This window comes from Cynocephalus volans, chromosome 5 (genome assembly GCF_027409185.1).
Source record: "Cynocephalus volans isolate mCynVol1 chromosome 5, mCynVol1.pri, whole genome shotgun sequence".
Lineage (NCBI taxonomy): Eukaryota > Metazoa > Chordata > Mammalia > Dermoptera > Cynocephalidae > Cynocephalus > Cynocephalus volans.
The window spans coordinates 143,449,590-143,473,428 of record NC_084464.1 but is presented as its reverse complement, the minus strand read 5'-3'; the positions used below and the strand labels follow the sequence as shown (position 1 = coordinate 143,473,428).

Below are 23,839 nucleotides of genomic sequence, written 5' to 3'. Positions count from 1 at the left end.
TAATACATTTTATTCATATATTTACAAATAAAAATTGGAAGGACACACACATAGTAATTACCTTTGATAATTATTCTTTAGTTTCCTGCATTTTCAAATTTCTGCATTATTATTTTAAAAATCAGAAAAGAGTGACTTTCAAAAAAAGTAAAAAAGAATTCCTTTGATAGAAAATGTTATAGAACAGTAAGTATCAACTTATTTTCCTTCTGTACTTGAAGTCGTACTTAGTAACCTTTTTTTTTTTTTTTGGTCAGTGGTGGGAAAAGACTTAGTAAACTATTATAGTGATTATTATTTTTAAACATTGGTTTATAATGTTTGAACATTTTAAAAACTGAGGAAAAGAATGGGATCTGGGAGTGATAAGCAGTTTTGCTAGCATGTAGAAAATGAAAAATAAGCATGACAAAGATCTCAGTTCAAACATTTTAAAGAAGCGTAGAGAGAATTAGGACTAGGATGAAATTGAAAAAAAGTTCTACTTCTGACCAGACATTCTCTCTCTGAGCTGGAAGTTAAGAATGCTTTGTAGAGACACCTACCAACCCACATCTCCTTGTAAAGGCATGGTAGAGAAGGAAAAAGGAAGACATTTTATCATTCAGTTGTCAGTGAGTCAAAAAAACCCAAGTTCTTTGCAGTCTGGAATGTGCAAATATTTAGCAATATCAACATCTTCCATGGCCCTATGGCAAGGGAGTGGCATAATGGCCTCAACTTATCAACTTATCTCGGGAACATGAGTCATGAAACAAGAAAAGGAATTAAGACTAATGAGTTAGGAAGGCAGACAGAGCATCCCATCTAACTTTGCTTTCACTGAAAACCCTGTTAAAATCACAGTAAAGGGACAAAGGCACATGGAAATATAGAGAACCACAAGGACAGGGAGGAAAGAAGACAACAACAGAAAATCTGGAACCTGAAAGCTGACAGACATGGTAACTGACCTCGAGGACATAAAGCTACACCAAAATCCACTTCCCAAGCTGATAGGAGAACTTAGAACCATCCAGATTTACGCTGCAGAAAACTTCAATGTCATAGGAACCCCTGGAGAAGCACACACCTCTGTTACTGGGGCATGGTGAATGAGGAGGTAGAGACTGCCAAAATATGGAGGACCAAGGTGAAACTTATTTGAAAAGCAGATCCAAAGATCACCTTCCTCCCCGCCCCTATACATCCCTGGATAGCTGCCCTTCTGCCCCTCTAGTGGAAGTCTCCTCTCTGGACTGGAAAGGATAAAAGACAAGGTCTGCTCATTAGTTAATACTAGGCACAGCTGAAGGTATGGGTATGCTAGCAAAAACAGGTAGGTGGATAGTTAGATACAGATACATACACACGTATATGGTTGATTTTCATTATCTGTGGTAGTTATGTTCTGTGAAGTCACTGTGAACACAAAATTAGTATACTAAACTGTTGCTCCTAGAGGAAATACAGAGTTAGGTTCCTGTGAGTTTCTGGTCACATTTCTGTCAATGGATCTATGTAAAATCTTGTTTTGTGTGTGTTTCTATTTAAAGACAGTTTACTTAATACATACCGTTGACTTAATAACATTGAACTCATGCCAACAGCTCTATAATCTCACGCCTGAGGGAAGCTTACCTAACACATATATCTTCTCCTTGAGGCACATCACAGCCTTGCGCTTAGGGACACTAGATGGCACTTCAGCACTCTGCTTGGTGGCCATTTTAAACAGTGAAATCACCAAGAAAAAGCACAAAAATGCGAAAAGTGTGGCACTAAATAGCCTGTGAAAAGGACACTTGTTCACAGTATGAGCTGAAACAAGAAGGCAGAGCATCACCTTTTCAACCTCAGCTGGGAAAATGTGTCAGGTGACTCCACGTTTTTACCACTATGTGTACTTCCGCAAATGACTGTAAAGGTTCCATGAGTATTGATTTTGGGGTTACAATTTTAGCGAGTAGGCAAATTTGCAAAAAGGTAATACAGGAATGAGGATCGACTGTATATACATGTGTGTCTATATACACGTGTATGTGGTACACATGTATGATCTAGTGATTAATCTCGTGAACAGTGATACTGTACTGAAAACAGAGAACACCCCAATGCCCACCTTCCTCTACTTAGCTTAAAGAACTCCGCCTGGCATACCCTTACACTCAAGGCAGAATAAAAACTTCCCTGGGAATTTAACCATTCCACTAACAAATATCTAGATACAGACATTGGGAGATTCCTTAACAGCTCACCCAGACCACCCTACAAAAAGCTGTCATCAAATGTTACTCACCCATCCAGAATTCCCAGTGTTTTTTCCTCCAGTCTTATGAGAAAACAGACAGGAATTTCCAAAGATCAAGGAAAGTCTCTAGTGTGAAATCCAAAACAAACAAAAAAAGCAATTTAAAGGCAAATTAAAGTTCTTGGAAATTAAAAAAAAATTTTTTATAGGAGAAATGAAAAACTCAAGAAGGCTGGAAAATAAAATTAGGGAAATTCCCAGAAAGTAGAGTAAAATGGCATAGAAATGGTAAAGAAACACAAACAGATTAGAGTACCAGTCCAGACAGACCTACTACAAATGATAGGAGTTCAAGAGAGAAAAAAGAGAATATACAAGGAAGGAAATAAAATTTTTTTTTAACCATTTCCAGAAATGAAGGACATGAACGTTGTGATTGAAAGGACCCAGTACAATGAATAAAAAAAGACCTATAACAGCAAACATCACTGTGAAATTTCAGAACACTGAAGACAGAAACTCTACAGACTTCCAGAGAAAAAAATACTGGTTACGCACAAACTATTGGAAATCAGAATGCCTTTAGATTTCCAAATAGCAAAATTGGAAATGGAAATAAGTGAAGAAAACCTTAAACTTCTGGGTATAGAATTCTATACCCAGTCAAGCAATCAATCAAATATGAGGGTAGAATACATTTGCAGACATCCAAGTTCTCACAAAGCTTACATCCCATGTACACCATTCTCACGAATTACTGGAGAATGTGATCCACAAAAATGTGAGTAAAAGATAAAGGAAAAGGCAATTCAACACTGGGGGAGGGAAGGGAATTCCCAGGATGACAGCTGGGCCCTAGAACCAGAGAGCAACTCGTCCAGGTTGTAAGTGAGCAAAGAAAGATACATTGAAAGCCATCCCAACCAAGACAGTCACTGCTTTGTAATCTTGGAATAGTACATCCAAGGCAATCTAACTTCCATTCTGTTCTATATCTTGGCTTGTCTGACCATGCCCCAGTGAAGTGCCTGCTCTCCCCTTCATATCCTGATGTCTAGATCAGCTGAGGACAATCACTTCACCCCACAGGAAGGTTCTGCATTGATCTTCTCTTGAGACAGAGAAAGGTCATAGTGAGCTTATAAGTACATATAAAACAAGCACACAACCCTTTAAGCACATTTATGCAGCTCCAGGATGCCCCAACTGTGGTAACTTGTGTTTCCTAGGACTCATCACATTGCTCACTGACATCTGCATATGGGGCTTTTGAAAACTCTAGAAAATGAAGTCAGACTCGGGCTGTTCAGTCCGTCTTTTCCAGGACGCCTTCATCCTATGGTAGCAAATACAGTTGATCTTGGAACAACACAGGTTTGAACTGCGTGCATCCACTTATATGTGGATTTTTTTTTTCAGTCAGTTCTCCAAAGTTGGCTTCCCCACTGTGCACTTGGGAGTTTGCAGCATTACCAAGGTGTCGCCATACATGTGGACAGATCTTTTTCAACAAATGTATCAGAAAATTTTTGGTCTGGTGTGATGAGCATGTCATGACATACCTAACCCAACAATTAAGTAGTTAAGTTTTGGGAGAGTCAAAAATTATACAAATTTCCAACTCCATGGGAGTCAGTGCCCCTAACTCCCAAACTGTTCAATGTTCAACTATAGTGCCCTCATAGAGCTAGGTTTGTGCTGCTTTCTCAGTTGAAAACTAAACAAGATACTGTGTTTTGGGATAGCCTACGAGTGGTTTTTCAAAAAAGGATAGGAAATGTTTAATATAACATCCTAGATATTTACCTAAGCTATCTGAAGGGAAAGAGTGGAATGGGGAAAGAGTGGAATAAAATTGAGGATAGACCCACAGGTGGCTTTTTTGTTCAATGTCTTTACTTGAATAGTGGGCATGTGTTTGTTTTATTATACATTCTCCCATAAGTTTCACAATTAAAATGTAAGGCCATGAGAATTTTTACCTTCTCCTGACCTTTAACTGGAACAAGCTTGATAAAGCATACCAATGTCAACATACATGAAGGAGCAACATAAAAGTACTGAAAATTTAACAGTAAGATGGTTAGAGTTTTGTCCTTCACCTGAGGTGATCTGATGACATCACAATGGATGTGTGGATACATTACAGGTAATATATATAAATGGTAATAGCATTTAAGAAACAGACATGTAAGACAACGGTAGTACTAAAAGATCTGAAAAAGTGGCTTTAAATCAGTATGAACAGTGATTAACAAAACAGGCTTAAAATACAGCAAATTCTTCATGCTTGTGCCTTTTTCTCCTTGCTAACTATGAATCTAGGTCCTACTGTTCCCTTCAAGTTTAACTTTTTCTGAAATGTCTTTCTCATCTATCCATTCATATACTACTTAGTGACTGTATACTAGATGCCAGACCCTGAGGATAAAGCACTAACAAAAATTTCTGCCCTTGCTTTTTTCTAGTGAGAGGAGACTGAAAAAGCCTCAGTTGCCAATAGGTGTTATGGAGAACATAAAGCAGGGAAGGAGGGTAAAGAATGCAGGGGAGTGACGTGTGTGGTATTTTCAAATACATGCTAAAAGTTTATAGGGAAGATGACAACTGAGCTCCAACTCTGAGGAAGATTTATCTGCAATAAGAGTACTTTCAGGGGGAACAGCAAGGATCAAGATCCTCATTCCAAGTGGGACTTATCGCAGTGAAGGCACTGCCCTGTATTTTGCTGCACACACCCTGCCTCCTCAGACAATGCGTTTCTTGAAGACAAACCCTCTCATCTCTTTGGACTCCCAGCATTTAGCAAGGAGCTTACTCGTATGTTGTTTCTAACCACTGTTTATAAAGTTATTAGCAAACACAGTCAAAATATTATGAATTTGTTCCCCAGAATAAAATTAAGATCTTTAAGTTAGGTGCATAGTCAGTTTAAATGACAATGTTTCATCAAGTCCTGTGGCTTATTTGTTCTCCTAATTGCAAAATGTGTAATATGAGAATTTAAACCCTCTGGGGCAGGTGCAGTGAAATTAGTAAGATGGAGTTTAAGTAGCTGAAGGATAAAATAACATCTGGGGTCTGTAAAACTCTTGCTCGTTTTAAGAAACTTGAATTAAAATAGCTACCAAAATACACGGTCAAACTTTTTAGGATTTACATTCCCAATATCATCATAAAACATCATGTGATCCTTTGTTTCCACAGGCTGGCATTTAAATACATACTCTCCAGTACCCTACTTCTGTAACAGACCCTTCAGCCAAGTTTTTTTTTTTTTTAAATCAGTGTTGGTAGAATACCTAATGCTACTGATTTTCACAACTCTTTTAAAATCTTAATTTAATTGGGGTTAAACTGATAATGCATGGTAGAACAATATAACACATACCAGCTTTGGAAAAGCTATAATCAAATGAATTACAGGTGAAAATACTTCCTAATAATTTAGATATCAGATGCAGCTCACCTGCCAGAAATGGTTCTGCTTCAGCCATTCTGTTCCTAACTCAGACTAACGGTGTCTGCAGATTTTACATACAGTCCAGTCCAGATAACACATTAGTCAGGGACACATGAACAAGGGCTATTAACTTGTCTGTTGCAAGAAGTCACAATTTACCCAATAATTAACAATTGTGATGGTGTCACTGCCTAAAACTTTAAAAAGTTTAAAGAAGTTAAAACAAAAAAACAAATCACTAAAAACAGGGAAATGTTTTCAACTATGTATTTTAATCAAGTACAAATGGGTCCAAGCATTAAATAATGTTGAAAAGACAAACTTTCTAGTTTAAACTGAAGTAAATATTTCTGATTTTGAGCTAGGGACTTACTGCAGCCAAAGAACTTTTCTTGATTATTTCTTTCACTATACTGCTTCCTGCCTTCACTGTTCCTAAATCCCCAAAGCAAATCATCCAGTAATACAACAGGAAATCTGAGTCCTAACAAGCTTAATATTCAGTTTAACCATCTTTTTGAAACAGTCATTTGTATACAGCAAGGGAAATCTTAGCTTCCTACCAGTGGAACTTTCTCAGGAAAATTCTTCTTACCACAGAGCAAAATAAACTCAGCATTTCAAAATTGAGTTTAACCAGGCCACTTTTCTACACACAGCAAATTAAACCATGTAATTCCTGAAAAGGCGTGGAGAGGTTTCAAAGAAATATTTGAGAACATCTGCAAAAAACAACTATGACAACCATACAAATAAATGAATACACTAATTCCATTCAAGTCATGAAGATATTTTCCTTTAATTTATCCAAACATTTCACATTCATGAAGTCATTTATTTCAGAGCAAATCTAAGTTTATTATACTAAATTTAAAAGTTTTACAATATTTACAAGACAGCTGGCAGGAGAAACTTGCTGGAATAAAAATAATACAAATATTGTATTTTTCTCTTCAATACTTTTATCTGCCAGTAAAAATGGCAAACAGTTTGTTTCTCTGAAGATCCCAGTTCATTACTGAACATAATGAGGAGCCCATAAGAGGGAATGTACCTAATCTTAAATGTTCCATTGTCTATAGCTTTAGACCCTCAACATTCTTCTTTAAGTTCAGCAGCTCCTTTTCCTGCCTTCTTTTCTCCAGTTTGAATGCTAATTTGTTAGCTTTCTTCTCCACTCTCCGTTCCTGCACAAGAGTACAACTCATATTATTCAAATCTTTATGATACAGACTACCTTTACAAAGGAAAATTCCTGTAACTTTCCTTCCACCAGCTCTTTGTGAATCTTACATTTGAAAAATGTATTTTACCTTGCGCTCTTCTTTTATAGCTTGCTTTCTTGCTCTTTTATCCTCTTTGCTTTCATTTTTAGTACGTGGTTGGGTTGATACCTTAGGCAGATCACTGCCATTAATCATCTGCATTCGTTCAACTTGCTTTGCTGTGAGTCCTTTCTTAGGTAAGACATTGAGAGGTATTCCTGTTTTAGAAGATATTCGAATTTGTTTGGGCTGAAATAAAGATAAAATAACACAAGGAGTAACCATTCTTATTAAAAAATAGTTCACTAATGACACACTGTGGGTACTTTTCCTATTAGCACTGCTAGCCACAAAGGGATAAAGTTACTGTGAGAAAATGTGTACACTCTATTTCCTGCACTGCATATTTCAAATAGCTCAGAATGCTAGGACTTACCTTTGGTTGACACTTGATAAGTTGCGGATGGTTGTATAAATTAGAATACGTACCTAAAAAAAAAAAACAACCATGTATCAATACACATACTCATTTCAGCAAAACTTTACTGAGTTCCTACTATACTCCTGACTTGGGTGTTTTCATAGTGCAAAATAACACTGGAGTCTTTCATAAATGTTTTTAAATTGTTTACAACTCAGTAATAGGGTATTACTATTTCTAAATTATTTCCACAAATTCCCTAAAAGCCTAACTTCTACTAAAATACAAGTACTTTTCCAGAGTTGATGTACTTAATACTTGAAAATTACTTCATACTTAACAGTAAAGCAGACACTAAAATACTTACTACAAATGGATTCACAGTCCCACTTCTCTTTGGCTTCTTTGAGAACTACAGTAATAATCTCTTCCTCCTCAGACTCATCAAGCTCATTCACTGGCAGGTCTTGATCCTCAAAGGGTTCAAGAGTATTCAATTTTACACAACTTGCGGTTGAGTTTTTAAAAATGAAGACAGAGAAGGGGGAAAAAACACCCATTATAATACTATATCACTAAAACTGCACTTTAAAAAGCTATGGAAACAACAGGAATTTTTAAATTCACATACTCCTGTGCCCGTCTGTCATTCTTTGTCAAACTTAACTCTACCCAGCCCTATCTCTTCCCTCAAGTGTGTTTTGGACATTCATTCTGCTGATAGGTAGGTAAGATCTATCTGCATTTTTGCAAGGTTATAATACGTTAAACAAGATGACAGCTTTCCTAAGAAAACAGGCTTTTTTTTAAAGTCTAGAAAAATGTTAGCCCATCATCTCTCCAAATAATTCAAAGTACATAACTCCTTGTTCTGCTGTGGGATTTGCAAATTACAGTGATCACAGAACATCAGACCTTTGTAGCATTTAAATACCTCATCAGTTTCTCTCAAAAGAGACACCTCATTGTGGATGCTGATTTATCAAATAATTGGCTGGTCAGTTCTGCTAATCCAGCTGGAGAGACAAACTCTTTATCTTTTTATAAGCCATAAATATCTACTTCTCAGAATACCTGGCATTTCGGAAAAATGAAATGTATACTTATAAGTCAGAATAATTCCTCAGCCAAAGAGGCTACAAGCACCATCTGACTCTCCAAATGGAATGTGTCCTCATATGTCCCACTCTAATCCTCAGTTATTTTACCATGACACTTCTCAAGTCAAAGATACAGAGAAAGTGGTTCTCATTATGTTCCCACTATCATACTCTGCTTCAGAACTCTTAATACTAAAAGTAGGCAAAACGGATGAGCTATCAGCCAAAGCTTATGGAAAATGTATCATTTTCTTAATACGGATTCTGACTAGGTGAATTTTTTCCTCAATTCAGTTGTACAGCTACAGAACTTATCTGAAGATGGAAAAAAAAGCAGCTAAAGGAAGAAAAAGAAAAGTCACCATACTTCTCTGTCTTCTCTTTATAGTAGTCATTCAAAACTTCCTGTAAGCGACTGCTGTCTACTTGGATAGAACCTTCCAATTCAGCATTATCCAGAGCTCCAATTTCATCATCATCATATTGCTCATAAAACTTGAATATAAACAGAAAAGATACCATAACAAATAAATGAACTCATTAAGTCTACAGAATTTAAATGTTATTTTTACATTAATTTTTTTGGGGGGTGGCTGGCCGATATAGGGATCTAAATCCATAACCTTGGTGTTATAAGATTGTGCTCTAACCAACTGAGCTAATTGGCCAGAATATACAAGGAATTCAAACAACTTTACAGCAAAAAAACAAATACCCAATTAAAAAATGGGCAAAGGAGCTAAACAGGCATTTCTTAAGGGAAGATATACGAATGGCCAACAGACACATGAAAAAATGTTCAACATCACACAGCATTCAGGAAATGCAAATCAAAACCACTTTGAGATACCATCTCACTCCAGTTAGGATGGCTAATATCCAAAAGACTAAGAATGATAAATGCTGGTGAGGTTGCAGAGAAAAAGGAACTCTCATACACTGTTGGTGGGACTGCAAAACAGGGCAGACTTTATGGAAAATGGTATGGAGGTTCCTCAAACGATTATACATAGATCTACCATATGACCCAGCTATTCCACTGCTGGGAATATATTTAGAGGAATGGAATCATCATGCCGAAGTGATATCTGTACTCCCATGTTTTATTACAGGATTATTTACAGTAGCCAAGAGTTGGAACCAGCCCAAATGTCCATCAACAGATGAGTGGATAAGGAAATTGTGTTATATCTACACAACGGAATACTACTCTGCTATAAAAAAGAATGAAATACTACCATTTGCAACTACATGAATGGACTTAGAGAAAATTATATTAAGTGAAACAAGTCAGGCACAGAAAGAGAAATACCACATGTTCTCACTTATTTGTGGGGGCTAAAAATAAATACACAAACAAACAAAGGGTGGGTGGGGGGGAAGAAGAAACAACAATTACAACAATTCCTTGAACTTGTTAAGACAAGTGAACAGATATGATGTAGTAGTAGGGGGGGAGGGGAGAGAGGGACGGAGGAAATAGGAACCGGAAAAAGGACATGAAAATCAACTACAACGTATACTGAGAAGTTAAAATAAAAAAAATAAAAGAAAAAAGAAATTGAATCCTGGTAACAACCATATAAGTGAGCTTGGAAGCAAATCCTCCTTCAGTCATGCCTTCAGATGAGACCTCAGCCCTGGTTAACAGTTTGACTGAAGTTTCATGAGCCAGATTCACCCTGTTAATCAACACCTAGATTTCTGTACCAATGAAAGTATGAGATAATGAATGTTTATTATTTCAAAAAAAGAAAAGAAAAAGCTAATTCAGTAAAAAGTTATCACTCTAAAAAAGGTACTACCATTCACACAGATCATTTAACTGTATCTAAAAATGGCTTTGGAATAAATATTTCAGTAATGAAAAAATTTAAAAAACAGTAATTTAATACAATCTTAATGTAATGAAAAACTTTTAGGTACAGTAAATGGAAAACAGATGACAATTTGTGTAAGGATAAGAAGACAGAAAAAAGTATATCTTTTCAGGCAGGCTACAGATTCCTCAGAAGAGAGCACATGAACATACCGACTTCAAGATTACATCAAGATCCCTATTTACTTAGTCAAGTATGCTGAAGTATTGGTCAGAATGGAGTCCCTCAGAGCAGGAGGTGAAACGGCCTGTCTCAATCAGCCTTCTTTGGCTGCAGAGTTCATAGCAGAGCACTATGCAGCAAACAGTGCACTGCCAATGGGAAGTGAAGTCTTGCTAGATCGGAAAATCTCTTTTTTGTGACAATTCCTTGATCTTGTTAAGACAAGTGAACAAATACGATGTTGATGGGGGGAGGGAGGAGAGGGAAGGAGGAAAAGGAGAAATTGGTTAAGGGATATGAAAACCAACTATGTTGTGTATTGATAAATTAAAATAATAAATAAATTTTTTTAAATAAAAGATGACTGGTAAGGGGATCTTAACCCTTGATTTGGTGTTGTCAGCACCACACTCTCCCAAGTGAGCCAACTGGCCATCCCTATATAGGGACTCGAACCTGTTGCCTTGGTGTTATCAGCACCACACTCTCCCAAGTAAGCCACGGGCCAGGCCCTATAAATGTTATTTTTACATTAATTTGGGGGGGGGGGGGCGCATCTGGCCAGTATAGGGATCCAATCTCACGACCTTGGTGTTACAAGACTGTGCTCTAACCAACTGAGCTAACTGGCCACCCCCTACATTAATTTAATTCATATACAATATTTAAGCAATAAGATCACATCTACAATTAATATATTAGCAGGGATTTAGTACCATAATAGAATGTGGAAGACATTTCTGTCCAGTACTTTAGATTTGCATTTAGACTGAAAATAGACTTCCTTTTAAACATGAAAATGAAAGGCAGTTATTCTACTCAGCTTGGAGAACAAAGTTCTAGGCAGAGATCTTTACCCCAGACCATTTTAAAGATATTTTCCTTAATCATGCAAACTAAAAGATTGTATTAAATTGCACAGCCTCCTGCTAATTTATAAATTTCACTTTTGTTAGATGATGTTTACTGTACTATTTAAATGCTGTTAAAACTGTTAGGCTTTGTCAAAGAGTAAGCAACAGATGATGTATCTCCTCAAGAGTGAGATTATTTGTAGTAACAGTTTGCCTATTTCTTAAGACAGAAAAGGAAATCTAGTACCTAGAGAAAAGGCGGCAAAGTTAGAACCTTTATCTTAGATTTGCCTTGAAAGAAATCATTCCTTTATTCACTCACCATTTATTGAACAGTTTGATCTCCAATCATATGCCAGACACCACTTTAGGGCTTGGGATGTATCAGTAAGGAAAACACAGTGTAACACATAATAAATAAGCACACTGGATAGGATGTTAGGAGGTATTAAATGCTATAGAACAACAGGCTAGGAGGGCTGACTGGTTAGCTAAGTTGGTTAGAGCCTTGTGTTATAGGATACCAAGGTCAAGGTTTCAGATCTCTGTATTAGCCAACCAAGCATTCCCCCCCCCCACTTAAAAAAAAAAAAAAAGTAGAATAATAGGCTGGGGGAACAGAGAACCTGTATAAACAGCCAGACTATAGGATGAGATCATAAGCCCTGGAGCTAGTCTGTCATGATAGAACCAAATCCAGTACATTACAATTCAGGCTTTTAGAACACCTTATGTTCTAATTCCTTTCTATTCTTTAGTGTTAGTTATGTCTGAAAACTCCAGATATGAGAAACTGAAATAAATGAAATTTTGTTTATGCTTAGGCCAATGCTTTAGGAAAATAGTATAATCTTATGGACTGTAGTCAGAACTCAAAGAGGAAAGTCAGGATATTTGATCGGCCAACTCTTCTGACCTATACACATTCTTTCCAGAATTAAAACTACAGTGGTTTTAATTAAATGAGATAAGCTGTTTCTAATACTTAAAGTTTAAGCTTTTGGTCCTAATCTCTTTCCCTTAAAAATATATATATATACGGGGCAGTATGAAAACGTCCCTTATTTTGGGAACTTACCTTCTCAAATCTCTCATCATGGAGGGTCAGCTGCTCATTTCTCCTCATGACTGAGGAAGTCATAGAGTACTCTGTGAAGCGGCTTTTTGTTTCCTCATCCCAGAACAAGTAATTTTCTACAGCTCCAAGAGATTTTCCAGGGGCAGACAAATCATCTTCATCCGACAATGGGCCTGCAGAGTCATACTCCTCATCACCACTACCTCCTCCCTTCTTACCATCCATATCTTCCCATTCACTGCCATCTTCACCGTCAGATTTCCTAAAGTCAAAGAGTCATAAATCAAACAATTTAAAATATAACAGAACAGGACCGAGCCCGTGGCGCACTCGGGAGAGTGCTGCACTGGGAGGGCGGCGACGCTCCTGCTGCGGGTTCGGATCCTATATAGGAATGGCCGGTGCACTCACTGGCTGAGTGCCGGTCATGAAAAAGACCAAAAAAAACCCAAAAAACCCAAAAAACCCCAAATATTTAAAAAATAAATAAATAAAATTTAAAAAATAAAAAAATAAAATATAACAGAACAAAACAACTTTATACAAGTAAAAACTGGAGAGTATTTCAGGAAGGGTTCTTTTCTAGGCAGGAACTACAATGATGCTTGACCAATCTGGTATGGTAGGAAAAGCAATCAGGATCCTTGGACTTTAGCCCCACCTATCAATAGCTTTAAAGACCTTGTGCCACACATTTTCTGCTCTAAATTAGAGAAGTCTCAGATTAAATGCTCTTGAAGGTCTTTTCCAACTATAACGTTCTATGGTTACCAACCCACTGAAGAAACAACAGTCATCATTCCTGCTTTGAAACAACACACACATACTGTATATCCATTCCCTCTTCCTCTCCTGTTGGCATATTGGCCTGAAAAATAAAGTCATCTTCAAGCAGATTATCTGGATTATCAAAATCAAAATCATCATCAAGAGCTGCAACAATGTCAGGATCAAAATCCAGTCGAGGTCCTAGAAGGAAAACAAAAATTGAGCAATAATTCCCAAGAAAGCACAATTCATTCACTTAACTAGAGTATCTGTAATATGCCAGAATCTATTTATGTACTGATGATAAAAGAATGATTAAGAACCATAAGAAGTTCAGTTTAGTGAGGCATAGACATATACATGGCTAATTGCAAGACAAAAAAAAAATCCCTGCCCTTTCAATATCCACTGGTAAAAACACTCTTCTTTTAAATTTCGTCTATTTAGCAACATTCAAAGCTTTCACCTGCAGGAAGAAAATAGGCTTTAAATTTATATGTGAGAAGTAACCCAAGTTTAGTATTTGTAGACTGTTACACTTTCAGTCTTTTCAAACTATGAGATTTTAATAAATTTCCAACTGTTTCTTCAGCTGTATTCTTCCATTTGTATTAATACTAGAGTTTAAGAAAAACTTTCAAGTCCAAATTTATAACTTGACATGGCTTCTGACACCCTCTGTAACATGCCCACTGCTTAAGTGTCCAGCCTCATTTCTTATTCATCCTTACCTTTCTTTCTAGGCATGCGGAGATGCATGCAGTTTCCCATATTCATGTTCTCTTGGTTTTGCACATACAGATCTGCCTGGCATATCCTCTCTTCACCGCTCCTCCTTCTACCTGGCCTAACTTCTACTTAAGAAATCAATTTAGACAACACATCCTCTACGAAGCCTTGTCCAATTCCCTGAGGCTGGGTTTCATTCCTCCCACCCCACCAGTATTTACCCATTTCTACTGCAATAGTAATTTCCCATTGATTGCCTATCTTTCCCAACTGAAGTAAATTCTTTGAGGTCAGGGACTATGCTTTATTCTGATTTAACCCAAGACCTTGCCACATAGTGGCAACTTAAAAGTCTGTAGAATAGATTAATGAATGAATGCCTCAGGGCAAGTGTTAGTCAATAACTAAGGCAACTTAGGAGAAAATACCAAACACCACTTCTGTGGACTTCTGCATTTGCTCTAAAATACAATGTTGGTACTGAAAATAATAATAATAATAAAAAAAAGGCAACCCCCCCCATTTTTTCAGTGTATTTGGAGTAGATGGTAAAGTGAACTTCTGTACACTTCTGGGGGAAATTTTAAAAGACAACAGATTATTTTTCAAAATTATACTATATATAATGAATGATGAAGATCAATGTTATTCTTTGTAAGAGGTTGAAAGAATGTTAAAATTCTTCTAAGATCACAAAAAATAGTTTTCCCACTTTCCTCTCCAAATAGGAACTCTAAAGACCTAAGAATCTGATAGCAGTAATACCAAAGGAAGCTGATCACACTTATCCCTTTCTAATAATCTCTCATCTGAATTTCAGACATCTCAATTGTATAACACTTTATTAAGGACAGGAAAATCCTACATCATTACTCTATATTTCATTTTGAAAACACAAACTTAAACAGTTAAAGAAATTAAACACACCTGAAACAGGAGCGGCTTTATTTAACAATCCAACATCTTCCTCAAACTCTGATGCAAACACTGATGAAGGCAACTTAATTCCAGTGCTCTTGAATAAGAAATTGCACAAAGGTTAGGTTTATTTGAAATACTTCTGAACTACTGTACTAGTGTGATAAGTGTCCCCACCAAATCCATGTCTACCCAGAACTTCAGACTGTGACCATATCTGATAGAGGGTCCTTGCAGATGTAATTAGTTAAGATGAGGTCATACCGGATGGGGGTGTGTCCTTACAAGAAGGCCAAGTGAAGATACAGACACACAAGGGAGAATGCCCGTGAAGATGGAGGTAGACTGGAATGATGCATATACAAGCCAAGGAACTCCAAGGATTGACTGCCAGCAACCTTCAGAAGCCAGGAGTGAGACATGCAACAGATTCTCCCTCTGAGCCCGCTAGAAGGAACCAACCATGGCTGATACATTGATTTCGGACGTCTGGCCTCCACAACTGAGAGAATAAATTTCTGTTGTCACCTAGTTTGTGGTAATTTGTTACTGCAATCCTAGTAAACCATTACAACTACATTCTGTATTCCCTCACATGTACTCTAGTTATATATTTTAAACATGTATATTCCATCATCACCTCCAAAGCAACCTCCCTAAAACACTTCACAACACTTTCTGTAGTACATTATTCCATTTAACCTCAAACCCTGTGAGGTATCAGCACGTCTCAAAGAACAAAAGCTAAGAAAGGTTAAATGGCAGACTGCCTGGGACTGGTCATTAAGTGAGGTTCTGGGATTCAAAGCCAGATTTCACACTCCACTCACCTGAAGTTTCAAAACAAAAGTAATCTTTTTTCCTCTTAAACTAGAGATAACGTTCCAATTTCTAATAATGGCACAGCATTTCTTTGAATCAACTGTCTTAAATCCTAGGGTGGTAATAAATCATTTCTTTCTCTACCTATTTCTCCTTCAACTCTCTTGTTAAACAGTGATTTCACTCCATTCCTTTGGGCACTATTCTATTTATGATTAACCAAGACACAGACTACTTCAACAGCTACTCATGTATTCTGTACCTAATCCAACCTTCACAGCACTGCCAAATTAAACTTCCTTAATAGTTTTATCAAGTGACCTTCCTGAACTTATAATAGGTCTCAATTTTTCACCCTGTCATTAAGCTCCTGACGTTCAAGGCCCTGTAAAATCCAGGCCTACTCTATGTATCCAAATTTCTTACTGTTATTTAATAGTAGGACCATGTAAATCAAGTCCCAGTTCATCGCCATCATGTAATAATTCAAAATAATTTATTAAGCATGAATGTGCCAAACACTGTGATCCACAATACTACCTTGTATCTCTGCTTCCTGACTGAAATGTTCCTCCTCTCTTCAACAGTATCTACCCGTTGGTGGCCAGCTAAGTTCTTACCTTCCTGCATGAAGCCATTCCTGATTACAGTCCTAGAACTTTCCTTTGTGTGAATCACCCTCATTCTTCAGACCATGCAATCTACTTAAACATGCGCTCGTCTATATTCTGACTGGTCCTTACATTTTAGTTTCCTCTCGTCAACCAAATAGTTAATGTGTGGGTAACCACCACGTGTTACATGTCTCTGTGTACCTCACCACCCACACTCTGTCCACAGTCCAGTAGTAGGCACAAAGCTGAAATGTATGTTCTCACTGGTCACTGATGGAGAGCACTCTGAATTGGGAACCTCTGAGGAGCATGAGCAAAGGCTACATAGAGCAGTGCATACATCGCAGGCAGTTATGGCTTCCAAAATGAGTTTCTTAGTGGCATAAACATGGGCAAAGATCTTTTTGCTTTGGAGTCCGTTTTAAAAAAAACCCCCAAAACCCACAAAAAACAGCCTTACTAAGATATTCACATACTACACAATTCATCCATTTAAAGTGTACAATTTAATGGGTTTTTGAATATTACAGTATTAATTCTCATATGTAGTCTGGTTTCGTAAAGGTATTTGTTGTAATTTTCCTTAGAATTTTGGGGTTATAAAAGAGGGAGGAGATCAGCTTGTGCTTAGTGAATTTACCTTTGGGGGAGATTTTTCAAATCTTGAAAAGTAGTCAAAGAGTCACATACATAATTAGAGTTTAGATAATGATTACTTTTCTTTTTAGAGATGTGTTATTGGTTCCAACAGTTCCCAAGTACACCGAGTTTGCCCAGCTACTTTCTACCATGTAGGACCTCTCTCCTTCATGTGACAATCAGATGCTGCTCAAACATTAATCCTTCCTATACTGCCTTTCTATAACTGTCTTACATTCTGCTTCTAGTGCTTATTCAATACTTCTGATCTATTCAATTTTGGTGGTTTGTTACAAATTACGTTAAAGTCAAAAAAGTACATGAGACTAATCCATATTTTTGCATAGCACTATAGAAAACCAATGGCATTTTGGTTTTAAATATAATTCATTTGTCCTTACAAATATCACTGAAGTGTCCATTTAAGAGCCTTACTCTGTTTAAAAAAACAAAAAAACCAATTAGTGATTACTTTTACCCAAAATGAATTAAGAATTAAAACCTTGTCTTGCACTGCTCAATACAATCCAGCAACGAGAATGTTATGACTTTATTAAAACTTTTCTCCCTAAGTAAGATAAAGAAGTTGAACCACTACTGGACACGCTCTTCTCCTTCAAAAGGTTATAGAAGGAAATGAGCCAATAAGATAAGTACCCTACAACTGATACAACAGCCTTGGGGAAGAAGGAATAGAGAAACTGGTTCTACTATGGGAGAGATGTGGCAGTGGGATTTTGGGCTCTACAAGAGAGCTATGTCCTAGCTGGTAAGTGGAACAGCTGCAGTTATTACCTCTTTCTTTGGGATGATACTCTGAAATCTAACCCTTCTGATTCTCCTTACGCAACAAGCTATAGACTGGAAAAGCTATGATCACATCTTCCCAGAGGAAAGGAATGCCTAGACCATGACAGTAGACAATGAGAAGCAGAGAAAACTGGTGCCCTTATCTCTTCCTTTTTGTCTATAAACGTGATGAATGTCTCCTTTTAAGTGCCAGGTGATATAAAATCTTCCCACAGGCAGGAAAATGCAGTCTATACTAAATTAAAAATAAGGTAACAGAGGCATGCAACATCAACATCCTGAACATAAACAGGAGGAAAAATAGAACTTGCTAACTTTAACAAAAGTGTTAAAAGATCTCAACATTCCACAAAAGTTAAGTTCTATCTTAGAACAGAGATTACGATCCTGAAACAGTTAAGTTGTTAACATATACAATGCTGCCTGTTTTTCTTCTATTGAAAAGTGCTGTCTAACATGATCATGTCTACCAATCAAAAATTCTAAACCTCTCAAAAGGCTGTTACTTTTGACACTTGCCACCATAGAAGAAGTGGTCTACTTTTTCCTGATGGCATACATGTGCACATACGTATATAATTTTAAGTGGCAGTATGGCCTATCTTTGTGCTGTTCATACAGACACGTTTTGGTCTCGGTTTTCCTGATTTAAAAATGGTGATTTCTTCACTCACTCCCACACTCTCTCACACTTAAATTGCTGAAAAGCCTTACTGGAATTACTGAAGTTTCTTCTTTCTCATCTCTCCCGTTGGGTGCACTGAAGGTACTTGAAGGAATAAGCTCTGAGGGCCCAGATGGCTCCTTCAGGTGCTGCAGATAGTCATAGTCATCATCAAAAAACACTCCATACTTCCTCTGTTCTGCTCGCCTTTCTTCATCATTTATCTTGGATAATAAACAAAACAGAATCAGTACTCCTTCCAAGGATAAGGCATAGGAACCTTACAATGAGCATAGCTTTCAAAATGGGAGGCTGATGGCACAAGAACACTTTGGCTGACAGTTATGTAACAAAGAATTCTCAACAAACTCAGAGGAAATGAAGAGCTTCTAAACCAGAGTGGTACGTAAAATTAAAATGGAATGAAAACAATTACTCCTTCCACTAGACATTTCTGTGCAACAATCTGAGCTCCCCCAACCCCCACACACAATCATGTATTTGGAGGATTAGAAGAAAAGCATGGGAGGACTTGAAAGGTAAATACAGCTTCTTGTATTTATATGCAAAAAACTTCTCAACGTACAACAAAACTGGCTTTACTGAAAAGCTAAACATAGCCAATGTCACCCAATTCTCCCTTTCACATTATCCACACTTAACAAGTGTACTCTAAAACAATCATCAAATCAACCCTTTCAGGGCTCCCTGGCATTTTCTAAAGCTAAGGGATAAGCTCAGATGTTTTACATTTCATGAGATGAGTGACCAGGAGGCAAAATGCAGTTTGTAGTTATGAAATGGCAGGATCTTAGGGAAAGAAGAGATTGAGCATACGGTTGTGCCTTCGATAACATCACATAGCATTACAGCTGGTGGTTTAGTAAATACTTACCATTACTCTAGGAGACTTGTTCATTTAAACGTCTCAAATAAAGATGCTTTAATCCTCCAAATCAAAATAAACACACATGATGTAATAATCAGCACGTGTACTGAAAATTAAGTCACTGATTGTTTCCCAGAAGATGAGTTATCTGAGAATAACGACTGGCTAACAATTTATTAAAAACTACTAACAGTCCACCTACAAATTTACTGGCTAATGAACAGGACCTACTTTCTGTGTGGGCAACAGAATCCTCTGGGGTGCAGTCTCATCTGCTACTAAAGGATCTCGCTGGCTCCGGTGGACCAAATGAAAAGACACGGCTTTCTTCTTCTCTATAAAGGGCTTTTTCTTCCTGTGAGGCTTCAAAGGAACAGAAACAGAACAAATCATTAAAACAGAACAAGAACAACAAAAAAAGTGAATAATACCATAGTCCACATACGCATCTCCAATAAGTCACGTGAAGGTTCAACAGATTTTTAAAATCTACACTTCTAGGGCCAGCAATAACAGCTGTATTCTACAGAACCTATACTTACCTTCGTTCAAACACTGATTTGGTACCTACTCTGTGCCAGACCTTGTTACGGGAGCTGGAAATACAGCAGTGGGAAAGTCAGATAAAGTCCTTGTTCTTACTAAGCAAACTAACAGGATAATAACTTCAGGTGAAGAAAATAAAACTCAATGATGTGCAAATGACTGAAGAGTTACTTCAGACTGGGTGCTCTGGGAAGGTCCCTGACAGGCTGAACCAGAATGACAAGAGGCTGCCACAAGAAAATCTGGAGTAGACAGTACCAAACAGGGTAAACACTTCACCTACCAACACGACACAAACAGCTAACGTTTAATAAGATTCATCATTCCTTTCTACATTCTCATTCGATTATTTAATCTTGATTTTCTAAACTAAGAAGCGAACTGAGTACGTGGCTTTACTTGGGGCCCAACCTTAGGCTCTCCCACAAGTTTCCTTTGCCCCCCAGCAAACAGGCAGACATCTGCCACTTCCAAAGTCTCGAGAGACCAACAGCTCCTCTCTTTCCGACAACATGAAGCACAGAGTGGCGTGTTTGTGTCCGATGTCACAGGTTTTTAGTCAACCAAAGGCACAAAGAGCTGCAGACCCCTCGGGGTAAACGGGACGCCATTCTCCTCAGATCCCTCCCCCGGGAGGCTCGGCCATGGCAGACTATAACCTGCCAAGTGTGCCCGGGGTGGTGAAGGTGACCCATTCCGGGCACCGTGCCGCAAGCAGCCTGTGGCACCACCCAGACCCAGGCCGCAGTCGCCACTGGCATCACCGGAACCAGCCGGCCTCTGCAAAACCACAGCGCCCCGCCGCCGAGACAGCCAAGACTTGCTCACCATGCTGCAGCCGCGCGGCGCTCACGCCGGTCACAGCGGCGACCACACCTTCCAAGCCCCGGCGGAGGCCAAGGCCCACCTCACATTCGCGTCTTTAGGCCTCGCTACACGTGCGACCCCAGGACCCGGTCAGTAACGTCACGGAACAGCCCGTGGAAATAGTCCAATCGCCGACGAGCTGAGCGGTCGCGGCCGGAAGTTACGTATTGCTTGCTCCGTCCCAACGATCGCGAGAAGCTACCGGGAGGTGGGGCTAGCGCAGTTCCCACCCCCGAGTGGGCGGTGCTCTTCGGCTACAATTCTACCCGGGCAAGGGAGTCGCCGGGTAGCTGTGCGTTAAGGGGCAAAAGGGGGTTGCTGCTTATGGGCGAAGCTCCTTTTATAGCGCCCTCTACCGAGGCCAGAGGGGACGAATGGAGCATCCCCATTGACTTGCATCCCTTACTTATTCCCAACAATGAAAAACAAAAAACCGCGTGCACGAAAGGGAGATGGACACTCTCCTGGGCCACTGGGGTTTCGGGTTCCCTTTCTTCTGTTGCGGGGGTGGAGTCAGTTGCCATAGCAACGGAGGAGCGGGCCTTGCAGTTGGAGGCTGCACCAAACTTAATCAGGTCTTTACTATCCACCATTTAATGAACTACCTTCATCTGTCCTGTTAACAACTCCCCCAAGACTGTTGACTGGAGAGGCATTGGGACTAGTAAAATATATTCAGAATCTTGGTGTTTTTATACCTTATCAGGTGGAAACTAATGTGAATTCTCTTCCAGTTCTTTCCACAACTGTTCTAATGTGGTTTAAGCAAATCTTCTTTGTAAGATTTCGAGCAGGTGCTGGCACACTCTTATAGCCTTTCCTGGGCAAAAGAGTGGTAAATCCAAAGTTTTATAAGCAGGCCTTTTCTTATATTTGTGTTTCATCTTCTCAGTTCCTTGTGTCTTTGCTATGTCTTGATTTACCTTGGATTGTGTCTTTATGTCCTATATATTACCACTACAAATATTTGTGGAATATTATTCTTTTATTACAATAAAAGTTATAAAAACGATTTTGGTTAGGACCACAAAACTTGTCTTGAGATATTGCTTTGTAACACAGAAATGATACATAACACTCCTACGTGCCAGAAATTCATTATTACTGTTTGTTATGTAGAATTGTGATCCATGAAGGCAATCTGTTTTATTTCAATCTGTTTTATTTTCTGCTGCATCTATCTTCACAGGCGAAGATAGTGCCTAGTTCATATACTCAATAAATATTTGTTTAAATGAACTAATGTTCTGACGCTTTACCTGAGTATCTCATTTCTTCCTCACCACAACACTGTGCGTGAGGTACTGTTATCTTCATCATCTTACAAATACTAAAAATGAGGCATAAGAAGGTTAAGTAACTTTTTAAAGGTCACACAAATAGTAAATGACAGAGCAGGGATTTAAACCTAAGGAGTCTGACTGCAGACTGGCCACCTAACAACATTGCTTGCTTTTTCCCCCTTTTGGGTAATATTCTGCTTACTGTATATATTTATTGGTCTAATGCAAACACTAAACACAACGTGGTAATAAGCATTTTGTGTTCATTATGTAATTGAATTCTTTAAACAAGCCAGTGAAGTACAATTAAGTAACATTAAGTCAATCTCACAGATGTGGAGCCTGAGGTTCAGAGAACTGAAGTTGCTTACCCAAGGTCACACAATAAGTGGAAAAGCCTAGAAGTTCATCAGGCTGGTTTAGGAAGGCCATACCCTTATCCATATGCTCCTCTGCCTCCCTAAGGCAGTCAACTAGCAAATTCTGTTCATTCTACCTTCTAAATATCCAAAAGTATCACTTCATTACTCATTTTATCAAATTTATCATTTTTTAACACTCTAATCAAGTCACTTTCCTGTATAAAATCCTTCAATGTCTACCCTCTGGCCTCAGGATAAAATCCAAACTCTTTTGCCTGGTGGCCAAGACTATATCACTGGTCTCCAGCCATAACTTTAATAACATGTCCCTTTATTCCCCGGTATACCACATCTGACCCAGCTCTATCAAACTGTTTGGATTTCCCAAATGTACCTGAAAGAGATTGGCTTTCTCCTGCCCATCTGAAAGTCTCTTCCTCTCCCCTCCCTGTTCTTCAAGTCTTATTTTAGCCATCTGTTCTATCTGGCAGAACTACAGGCTGGAATTGACCCAAAAGGAGCGGCAGGGGACTCTGGACTGCCCCAAACCAGCCCAAGATGGGGCCGGTTGGGATTCCAAGAAAAAGCAATAAACACCAGGGTGATCACTCCAAAGCATTTTTAGGGGAACTTATGAACAGAATGCTCTAGCAGTCTTTGTAATGAACGGTGAGAAAAGAGATGCTCTACCTAGGAATGTCCATAACAAAGAAGTCTGGTGATGGAGTTTATATGAGGGTTTAAGGCATTTGACTCAGGGCCAGGATCAGTTTCTATGTGCTTAGCAACATATTTTGATCTTTCAGTGTTTCAGGCAATAACCTACACAACTTTATCAGTGCTTGGGAATGTTCAAGGCCCCAGCTTGGGTTCAAGCCTACAGGGGAAAAAAAACCCCATGCAGCTGGCCAGGTCACAGAGCGGTCAAGGCACTCCGTGTTTCTTGGTCAGGACACAGAAAGAAAGGCGGGGGAGCTGAGGGACCCTACGCCATCTCTGCCTGTAGGAAACTTTCTCATGCTCTTTAAAACTAGGACCCATTGCAAATGCTCACATTGTATCCTGTGATTACACTACTCAGATACACTAAATTGGAAATCCTTATTTTCATCTGTCTCTATAACCAAACTTCCATAACCTACTTGAAAGCAAGGATCTTTGTCTTGCTAGCTTTACTTCCTCAGGACCCAGCATAGTAAAGTTTCAATAATTGCACTGTTCAAAATACTTTACATATATTTACTCATTAAATCCTTACTGGATTTAAGCAGATATAGTATAATTATCCTTTTTTACTGATTAGAAATTAAGGAACAAAAGGTTAAATGACTGACTCTTTTCCAGGGCACAAAGTCAGTAAGTGATGAGGCCAGAATGTGAACTCAGGCATAGCTTGAGTCACACCCTTAGCCATTGCAATATACCCCATTTCAAAAAAAATACCCCATTACAAAATGCCCGAACACATATGGTGA

The 23,839-nt window shown here is 38.4% G+C and overlaps 2 protein-coding genes and 1 non-coding gene across 3 annotated transcripts in view; all 3 read right to left on the bottom strand.

Moving 5' to 3' along the window:
* The window catches only part of ZC2HC1B (zinc finger C2HC-type containing 1B), a 39,896-nt gene extending 34,169 nt beyond the window's left edge, over positions 1-5,727 (bottom strand). Inside the window, exon 1 of the mRNA XM_063098171.1 lies at positions 5,700-5,727. Coding sequence (XP_062954241.1) covers positions 5,700-5,727 — 28 coding nt within the window. The remainder of the gene's footprint in view (positions 1-5,699) is intronic.
* LOC134379364 (small nucleolar RNA SNORD55/SNORD39) lies at positions 3,647-3,722 on the bottom strand. Its single transcript, XR_010023763.1, has one exon. It is a non-coding gene; the product is annotated as a small nucleolar RNA SNORD55/SNORD39 (small nucleolar RNA).
* A 775-nt stretch (positions 5,728-6,502) lies between the features above and the next one.
* On the bottom strand, positions 6,503-20,844 carry LTV1 (LTV1 ribosome biogenesis factor). Its single transcript, XM_063097504.1, has 11 exons — positions 20,681-20,844; positions 19,538-19,669; positions 18,468-18,641; positions 14,878-14,965; positions 13,281-13,422; positions 12,454-12,715; positions 8,847-8,974; positions 7,747-7,886; positions 7,395-7,447; positions 7,007-7,207; positions 6,503-6,880 (listed from the first exon to the last, which is right to left on the bottom strand). Exons 1-11 carry the CDS (start codon positions 20,681-20,683, stop codon positions 6,770-6,772), a joined length of 1,434 nt encoding a protein of 477 aa, XP_062953574.1. The 5' UTR covers positions 20,684-20,844; the 3' UTR covers positions 6,503-6,769.
* Between the last annotated feature and the right edge of the window lie 2,995 nt (positions 20,845-23,839).

Coding starts and splice junctions, on each gene's coding strand:
- LTV1 (XM_063097504.1), bottom strand. Junction 12,716..13,280: donor GAAGAGGGAATGGATATACA/GTATGTGTGTGT, acceptor CTTTGACTTTAG/GAAATCTGACGGTGAAGATG. Junction 7,887..8,846: donor TATAAAGAGAAGACAGAGAA/GTATGGTGACTT, acceptor CTCAACCGCAAG/TTGTGTAAAATTGAATACTC.